The sequence below is a fragment of the Cuculus canorus genome, chromosome 21 (genome assembly GCF_017976375.1).
Source record: "Cuculus canorus isolate bCucCan1 chromosome 21, bCucCan1.pri, whole genome shotgun sequence".
In the NCBI taxonomy this organism is placed as follows: Eukaryota; Metazoa; Chordata; class Aves; order Cuculiformes; family Cuculidae; genus Cuculus; species Cuculus canorus.
Window position 1 is genome coordinate 4,366,427 of NC_071421.1, and position 9,485 is coordinate 4,375,911.

Sequence of the window (9,485 nt, forward strand, 5' to 3'; positions counted from 1 at the left end):
TAGCTGGTACAGGTACCCTTAGTATCTTTTGTCTGTTATCTCTCATTCTGTATTCTCCATCTGGGCACTGTTCTACAGCTCCACACTTCCACTGGGAAAGAACCCACTGAAAACAACCCACAGACTTAGAAATACAATTGCCGTTATTATTGCCAATTCAATTTTTTTTTCCAGGCACTGTAATAGAAGTCGGTTTTTACACACTGGAAGCGATACACTTCCTAGAGCGTATGCTACAGTAGCACAGTTTCCTCTGAATGGCTGTGCTAATACATAGTTCTTCCTAATTATGACATGCAGAGAAAGGAAAATTTAATGGTTTAGGCTTCAATTTAGGGCTGGAAAGTCCAGGTTTGTGTCTTTGTTCTATCATACGACTTTTATGTGACCCTCAACAAGTCACTTGGCTTCTTTTTGCTTCTTTCCCATCTGTAAAATGAGGGTAGTGAGTCTTCGTTACCTCACAGAAGTATAATAAAGGCAAATGTATTAGAGAGCTGAATATTGGTTTTAAAACAGAGCTCTTGTGCCTAGATCTTCATCTAGGTACCCATAAAAATACTTTTCTTTATACTGGCAGGAGAGGTATGATGTTGATTCTGGTTTCTAAAGACAAGAAGACTAATAGAAAACTACTTGCTTCCCCCAGTCATGGTATTTCTAAGCATGTTGCTTGCATGTGCGCATAACAAACATAAAGTGTGCTCTGTTGTTGGTCCTGTGTGTGTCTGGGCTTTGTAAAGCATTCTGGTGATCTTCAGGTAATTTTCGCACCCAGGGAAAGAACCAAGATATTATGCCCATTTGCACCAGAGTTCCTCAACTGCTCCACTGTTTTTTTCTGCCCTGTGTTGGGGGACAGGTTGGTGCATGATAATTTAAGTAAGGTTGAGCCGTTCCCCAGTTTCAAAGGTGTAGGAACATTCCCGTAAACTCTTAAGCATTCTGCATCTGACTCCTGCACTGAAAAATTAGTAAAAGCCTGATAACAAAGCAAGTGTTCATACAAGAAGTACAGCAGAGAGAAGGGAGTTCTAGAATGTACCCGTTGCTAAACATCTGTAATGTGTCTCATTTGCAGGTTCCTTTCTGGGGATTCGATTGTTCTCTTTCCCAACGGCACTGGGACTGGCTTTTCTTCCTCTACTACGTCTCATTTTGTCCCATCACCGCCCAGTATTCTCCTGTCAAACCAGCAGCTCTTCAGATCCCCACGCAGAACTTCTTCTTCCTCTCTTCCTGGTCGTCTCAACAGGGCGCTCTCACTGGGCACCATCCCCTCCTTGGCCAGAGCAGGTAAGTGTGCACGGAATTTCTGGCCCCATGGAAGTGACAATGGAGTGGTACAATGCTTCAGAAAGAAATGGGCTGTGGGGTATCTACATTATAGTCCTGTTTAGGGATTGTTGCTCCTGTGGCACAGAGGATCCAGCATTGGTAATTTGGGTTTTTGACATTAAGAAATTAGGCAGCAGACCATTGCTGTCTGGGCAGAACCAAAAGTCTCATTGAGGGCTTGCCTGCTGTGGATTTGGTGAAATCCAGAGGCTTCTCTGGGTGTTCATTGTAGTAAGGTAGAAGGCTACGTATGGGAGAGAGACAGAAGGAGCAGTTAGACATGGGAATGGAGAATAGCAGCTTTTGGAAATGATTGGGAGCATTAGGGTAACCGATCTGCAACAGCAATCGCTCCCTTGCTTCTAGCTGCTTTATGTAGTTTGCTTTTCTTGCTACAGCTGAAGGGAGCAGAGCTGGAGGGAGCAGACCTGAAGGCAGGCCTTTCCCTGACTCTGGATTTGATATGCTTTAGCCCAACTGCTTTAGAGACCCCATTTCCTCTTGTTTTTTAAGGGCTCTGTGAGATTTAGGAAAGATTTATAGGCCTAAGGAAAGACTTTGTCCCAGTAACTCAATAAGCCCTCAGTTTTGGCGTGCTTGAAATTAATAGATGGGAAATAGCATTCAAATGCTATTCTGCATCCCAGGAAAGCTTTGCTGTATCACTAACTGACTACCAGAAGGCCAGAGGCCAGGATATGGCAGTCTCTAGGATAACACTGACGCAAAGAGAGAAGTCCTGCAGAGATTTTTTTAGTTCATTCAACGTTTCTCTAGCTTGCACTGCTAACAGTTTTGCCAGATCTACTAAGAGCAAGAGAAGGAGCAGCCATGCCAACCTTTCAGCAGGAAAAGTGGATTATTCTGATGGTGGCATATAGCCTACCCAGGAAAACGGGCATTTTTCCTTCTTGTGTTTACCACCTGTCCCTTTCCAAGACTGATGACAAGACGATGCAGTTCCCTTTCTGAAGGACAGACCTCCAGCAGCTGAGTCAGCTGCGTTCAAATTTGTTTGGTTTTGCTTTTTAGATTCTGGCTACTTGTTCAGTGGAAGTCGACCAGCCTCGCTGTCATCCCAGTCCAGGGAGTCACCTACATCAGGTAGCACACTACGCCTTCCAGAGCAACTGTCTTTGCAGGATTTGCAGGGAGTGGGTTGCATGATCCAAGTTTAATTCTTTCCTTGCTGTTCACATCCAATGGAAAATGTCAGTTTTGGTGTTAGAAATGCTGCAGAGAGAGTGGGAATTGCAGTAAAATAAGGCGCTGTATGTGTTGGATGTCCTCCTCCGTGGGGAAGCTAGCAGTGAAATCACTGAGACAAAACAAAGATCCCTTCCTTGCTCTGCGGCTGAGTCGAGATTGCTTTGATAGGAGACTTCAAACTATTCCTAGGGCAGCCAGCCCTTTTGCTTCACTTTCCCAGCCCAAGCTAATTTGTCTACCCTGTCTGCTCTGTCCTTTTGCTCCCCTGTCCTCCCGTGATCTGTCTGTTGCCCTTCTGACCCCAAATGGATGCTTTGCTTGTTTGTGGTGCTTCAGGGTTTGCTGCTGGAGATACAATTACAGCCTTGTGCAAACCGCCTTGCATCCTGATACGCTTTCCCAACAGCCTCTAGGGGACATGCCAGAACAAATAATTTACCTGCAAAACAGCATGTATAATGTAGGCTCTCCTGAATGGAGACAGCTGAGCAGAGAGAGAGCTCACCTGGCTGCTGATAAACACATCTCTAGTCTAAGGCCTTCTTGAGTGTACCAAAATGCATGTGGGAACTTGAATGAATAAAGCATTTTAGAACAAGATATGTTAGACATTTGCAACTCCTGTTCCCTTTTCTTGTAGAATAGGGAGAAAATTGTACCTGTTGTAATTTGGATTATAATCTCATTATTTTTCTCTTTGGGTATGTTTCTTTCCATTTCAGAGCACTTCCCCTTGCTGTCAGGCAGCTGTGCTCCATCCCGCATTCCCTCTCCGGCACCGTCGGTGGCTGGCTCTGTGACTTCCAGCTCAAGTTCCTTGCGGTACCGCCGGCCGCTCATCAGCCCTGCCCGCCTGAACCTGAAAGGACAGAAGCTGCTGCTTTTCCCATCTCAGAATGATGCTCTGCTCACCCCGACCAGCTCAGAGGAGCACACCCACTCAGACAGTAACATCATTGCCTCAGAGTTGTCCTCCTTTCCAAAGAACCATCTCAGCGAGCGGGGAATGCATGGTATGCTGGCAGCCTCCTGCACTCCTGGAAATATATTGGTAGGAAGGAGTTGGCTTGCAGGCAAAGCCATGCGTGATCTCAGCCCCACAATAGACGGGAAATCTTTAGGAGAAACCCAGGCGGTGATGGTTATTAGTCTGCCAAAGGTCCCTTAAGAATCCAGTGGCCTGGAGAGCCTCTCGTCTGCCAAAATGAATGTTATTTTCCCCCTCAGTGGTGCCCTAGGGATACTGCTTTCACTGCTTTCACCCTTGTTTGGATGACTCCTTTAACCGCGAATATGTGTTGCTGATACGGACAGTGGATGAGACAAACACGCAGGCAACTTCTACTGCCCAGCAGTGAAATTTTGTTTCCAGCTCCTGTCCTCAATCCTTTCATGATTTTAGCAGGCAACCCTTCATTACTCATGTCTGCCTTTAGTCTGGTAACTTCTAGTTTTGGCTTCCGCTCGTGCCTTCTGAATTTTCATAACTCCCTCTGCTTGCAGATATGAGATCTGCTGTGGAAGGCGGGAGTATTTACAGCGATAATTCCATGAAAAAGGAGGATCACTCATCCCACTCATCTACCTGTGTGGTTGACACGACTACCAAAGGGGAAGATTTGGTAGGCTGGAGAGGTAGGTGCAAGTCATGTGAGTGCTTCGTGTACGTGTGAGTGTTTCTGAGGGTAACTGAGGTGTTTCCTCTGCTGTAGTAGTGATCCGATCTTGAGAAATAGTTTAGTAGTAGCAAATTGGATCTTCTTGCTGCTATTCAAAGACCTTAATAAGGCTTTTCCTGTGCTTTGGCCTCTCTGAAGAATACTGACAGTGTGAAACTGAAACAGAAGGAAAGAGGTGGGGATGCAGGTGTTGAGGAAAGTGATAGATGAAAATAGAACCAAAGAGAGCAGTGGAATCTTTCCTGACAGGAGAAGTGCTTCAGCGGTTTATGCTTATGGTGAAAACACTGGGCAAAGAGAAAAAGAGCACAACATATGTTCACTATTGTTTATCTAATCAATTCTTTAATATCTCTTTCCACTATTCCCCCTTTTTTTTTTTTTTTTTTCTCTTTGTGTTGTCCTCTTCCACTAAGGTCATTTTGGTAACTACGCTCTTCGAGGTCTACTAGCAGTGAGTCTGACTCTCAATGCGATCTTCACATCAGCCTATGTCTACCGGAGCCTGCGTTAATTTGTGCCAACCCTCCCTTTCTTTCTGGCTCCGCCTGCTTCTGAGGGGACGAGAGGACTTCAACTACAGCTTTATGTCTAATGGCTGTGCCACTGGTGCATGCTGTTTTTAAAAAAACTACTGTATGCTCAACTGTCATGACAAGGAACCCAGGTAGCTGCTGCCATCACTTCCAGGTAGAACATATCACGGGATTGTCCCTGGAGGTGACAGAAAGAACTCCCAGAAAGCTCCAGTTCAAGGCAAGAGGCCAGTCAAACGGCCCATGTGTTTTCTTTCAAAGGAACTGACTTGAGACACGAGCCTGAAGATGTGTAAGCTATGTTTTTAGGAACCTATCCCGAATTCTTCTTTCAGACATATTAACCTGATGTTGACAGTCCTGGTAAAATGAGGAGAATTGGAACAAATAAGCTGGAGAAGAGGGATGGCTTAGTTGCTGGTGCTTGGCTTTGGCTACTGCAACAGCATTCCCAGTAGTTCCTCTTCTCTCTTCCCTTTGGCTCACTCCTCTAAATTATCAGTGGATTTTCTTCAGTTGCCTTAAGCTTGCCTAAGCGTTTGGGTGACCTTGGCTGCTCTGTCATATTCTTGCATCTCACATGTCCATGTGCTTCCACCTGGGCTCTGCCCTGAGGCTGCTTTCCCCAGTTGCCATTCAGGTCATGCTGGTTGTCAGAAACTGCTGTCTGTGCAACAGCTGTAGGCACGCACAAATCCTAGACAGACATCCTGTTGTGGTTTGCATTAGAAAGCAGAAGCCTGCGCTGTGCTTTACCTGGGAGGCATTAATTCTGTTACCGTTATATCTTTAATAAGAAAGGATCCCTGTGTGATTTGCACCATAGTTTAAAGGGCTTCAGCTCACAACTCTGACTGCTGGTATTCTCACTGAAGCAGCATCATAGCTTGTTCTCGCTGTAAACCGCACAAATCTGTTAGGAGATACATAAGGAACTATCTTGATTGTATACATTTATCCAGAAACCCGACGCCTCAATCTGATACCAGGATTTGCTAAGTAACCATTTAAGATATTTCTTACTTAGTTAAATGCCCAGGTGCTCTCGGTGAGAAATGCCAAACCTGCTTCAGCCTTCTGGATAGATTCTTGTTTTCTAACCCAAAGGAAGAGATCATAGAATCATAGAATGGTCTGGGTTGAAAGGCACCTGAAAGCCCATCCAATTCCAACCCCTCTGCATAGGCAGGGACACCTCTCACCAGATCAGGTTGCTCAAAGGCCCATTGAACCTGGCCTTGAACACTTCTAGGGATGGGGGATATCCATGACTTCTCTGGGCAACCTGTTCTCATGCCTGGGAACTTCTGATTTTGTGTGAGTCTTCAGCATTGCTTAGAATTCAGGGGCCATTTAGAATCTTGTGCTGAATGCTCAAAATCATTTAGTACATCTTGGGGGGTGGGGAACCTTGATCTTTATGTTCTGCTTCTTAAATCCCAAGTACAGAGAGAAGATTTACCAGTGTGTCAAGGATACCTGGTGAAAAGAGAGACGGCTGACATTAGCTATGTATTTCCTGAAGCGGGACTGATTCTATTAAGAGTTTTTCTATTGTCTCTACCTTTGGGCTCGTTTGCCTCAGACTTTTCTCGTTCTGCTCCCTCACCTCCCTGTCCTATGTTTACATCTTGAATTACAATGTTATGCTTACTGCGTCCTTTCCTCCCTTTCAGTTATGCTTCTGTTCCCTATATTGTGCTCTTGCATATGCGTAGAAACAAAACATTGCGCTGCTGATCGCTTCCTGCTCTGAACCCGAAACTCACACCTCAGAGTGGTGATCACCATTCCCTTTCACTTCATTTTCCTTTCTTGCATTTTAATTGAGTTCCTACCACAGCCTCACTTAACGCATCACGTGAGTGATAGCCGAACTCCAATCAGCATGCTATACGATGGATTAAATGAGGCTTTATTGATGACGATTCAAGCACTGAAATATTAGGTCTGTCTTTGTCTCTTCTGTTTCTTCCTGCGTTGTTTTAGCAGCCCAGTTCCAGCCGCTACTCCCCATCCTCCTTTGTCAGCGAAGCCTGCTCTGCATCTTACAGGCAGGGGACAGACCTCTGCCCACACGTGCTGATCTGAGACTTGTGGAATTGTCATTCCTGACTTGGCATCCCTCCCTCAGCCCCCTTTAGGGTGTTGGTAAAGGGCTGCAGAGCCAGCGTTTCAAATACAAAGGCCTAGACCAGGACAGAGACTCGCAGCAGGAAGATTGTGCTGCAGATTGGCGATTAATTCTGCAGATTGGCGATTAATTCTTTTGTAACTTGCATGCATTGTGACTTGTAGCCAAACCTGACCCATAACCTCCTTCTTAAGAGATTTGTATCCCTTTTGTAGCCTTCTGCAGGCTCACTTGAGCATGTGTGTAGGCCGCATGCTAGCAGACCAGCTTACAAGCTTCCATCTAGACCTCTGCTGTTTGAGTTGGATGATGTCCTGGTGCAGGGTGTGACATCCCATTCATGGATCCTTGTCCTGACTTCCAGCATACCCAGGGGCCTCCTATGCAGAGACAAGCCTGCCAGGGAATACTGTGGGTTTGCTTGTCTTTATTATGCCTACAGATGTGCACTGTGACTTCACGTATACAAACTTCCTGCTTTCACCTCCCCATCTGCACCGAGTTTCATCGTCGCACTCACCCGGAGCCCAAGTTGGTCTCAGTCTCTACCAGATTGCAATACAAATTTTCTCCTCCTCCCCAGCAACCAAGAAGCTGCAGCCTCTCAACACATCTCTTTTGGCCCATATTCCAGAACAGGAACACTTTAACCTGTCGCTGCGCTTCTGAATCTGCTCAATGAAACTGTTCTTGGAACGATGTTTGGTGACCTTGTCCAAAGCAATATAAAGACTTTGGATTTTATTGCGGAAGAGGGAAGACAACCAACATTTCATTCTGGTGCTAGAACACTCTCCAGTGGTGCTTTCACGGTTGTGAAGCCTTCACTTGAAAAGTACACACGAGTATACGTGTGTGTGTGTGTGTATGTGTGTGTGCATGCATATGTATAAAAACATTGGGAGGGTTTCTTCATTTCAACAGATCTGAGCCCATGTTTTTCTTTATATTGTTGGCCTTAATCTAGCTCTGAGATACTGTGTCTATCTTGCTGCTGTTTTCTGTATGCAGCTGGTTTGGAGGAAACAAAAGATTTATCCGGTCCCCCTGTAAAAATCTTTGTGACTGATGATGATGATTTGATCTTCATCCAATGTTGTTCAGGGGTGAAATTTTATTTTTCTAATATCTTTCCTACTGTAAAAACTGTTGGAGTGTATGGGATGGAAAAGATCTTTACAAAATGGTCTGATACAAATCCGGGCATTGCTTATACCATCAACTAATGATCAGCTGAGCTCCATTTCCAGACCTTTTCCATCATGTACCTTCCCTTGAAAACACCCAGGTACTTTTTCTTTTCGATATGGGCTTGTTAGGCGTGTTCTGAGACCTTGCAGAGACTTTCAGTGATTTTGCTTTTCTGAATTCTAAGAATTTGGATTCTGGAGTCTGGTTGCAGTTCTGCAGTCTGAGTAGTTTGTTAGATATGACAAATACTGCGTGCATATCTATGTGATGGGATAATTAGAACTGATAAAACGAGTCGCTGGTTTCTGAAGGTCATCATACCTTTTTACATAAAATCATAGAATGCTCGAGGTTGGAAAGGACCTTAAAGATCCTTCAGTTCCAACCCTCCTTCCTTCCACTAGACTAGGTTGCTCAAAGCCTCATCCAGTCAGGCCGTGGACATCTCTCCAGGGATGGGACACCCACATTTGTATCTAAGATGTGAATCTTAGACATGAAATTGTGATAATTTGGAAAAAAAACTCACTGCTGGCCTGGGTAGGCCAGATTCACTGAATTTTAGGCTGTCTGCTCAGGGAGCAAATTTGGCCTCTACATATCTTATTCCCACTCCTTCTTGGGTGGTGGGAACATCTATAAAACACTGCTGAACTGACTGGGTTCCTTAAAGCAGGGCAGCTGGCATCAAGGGCTTGGGTTGCCTATGGATGCTGCTATATTTTTTTCTTCCAAGCGCCATTCCTGGAAATAACTATGGTCTTAACCTCTCTCACAGACATTTGTTAGGAGGCTAGAAAGGGCCAATTTGTCCAATATTTTTCTTTTTAAACATCCAGAAATTATCATCACTGTGTCCTGTGGCAGGAGTAAGGGACAGAGTACCTTTGGATGGAGAGGGTGAGGAGGACAATTTTGAGTCCTAAACCTGGTTTCCTGTGAAGAAAATACTGTTTGTCTTGTGTGTATACTTGTTTGGGCAGCTCTAACACTGTACAGTTTAGTTAAATGCGCTCCAAGGGAGGAGAAGCTGTTCCTCAGATGTTTTTAGTTCATGCTTTGTGTTTAAAGAGGAATATTTTTCTTTAAAAAATAAAAACTGGTAAGTTTTCACCTTGGTGTGATCCTGTTTCTTGGGGAGCTGAATAAATTTTTGGGAAAGGGTGGCAGTATTTGTGCTTCTACGTGTGTCTGGTCAAATTAACTTTGAAGACTTCAAATTTTAAAGCCAGCAAGAACCAAGAGAAAGCACAAAGCTGTGTGAGCATCCCTGAAGCAAAGAGAGCTCATGATTTGGAGATAGAAGCAGAAATCCATTGTTATGCTTTCAAGGCTTCCCATCAGTTAAAAGGGAAGGCATCTCCTGCTACTCTCTGATGTTCTGAGCTTCTCCCTGTA

At 44.8% G+C, this 9,485-nt stretch overlaps 1 protein-coding gene across 1 annotated transcript in view; it reads left to right on the forward strand.

Moving 5' to 3' along the window:
* The window catches only part of TMEM201 (transmembrane protein 201), a 29,014-nt gene extending 19,811 nt beyond the window's left edge, over positions 1 to 9,203 (forward strand). The window contains exons 7-11 of the mRNA XM_009562395.2: positions 1,082 to 1,296; positions 2,371 to 2,442; positions 3,270 to 3,560; positions 4,051 to 4,182; positions 4,643 to 9,203. Coding sequence (XP_009560690.2) covers positions 1,082 to 1,296; positions 2,371 to 2,442; positions 3,270 to 3,560; positions 4,051 to 4,182; positions 4,643 to 4,740 — 808 coding nt within the window. The 3' untranslated portion in view covers positions 4,741 to 9,203. The remainder of the gene's footprint in view (positions 1 to 1,081; positions 1,297 to 2,370; positions 2,443 to 3,269; positions 3,561 to 4,050; positions 4,183 to 4,642) is intronic.
* The last annotated feature ends 282 nt before the right edge of the window (positions 9,204 to 9,485 follow it).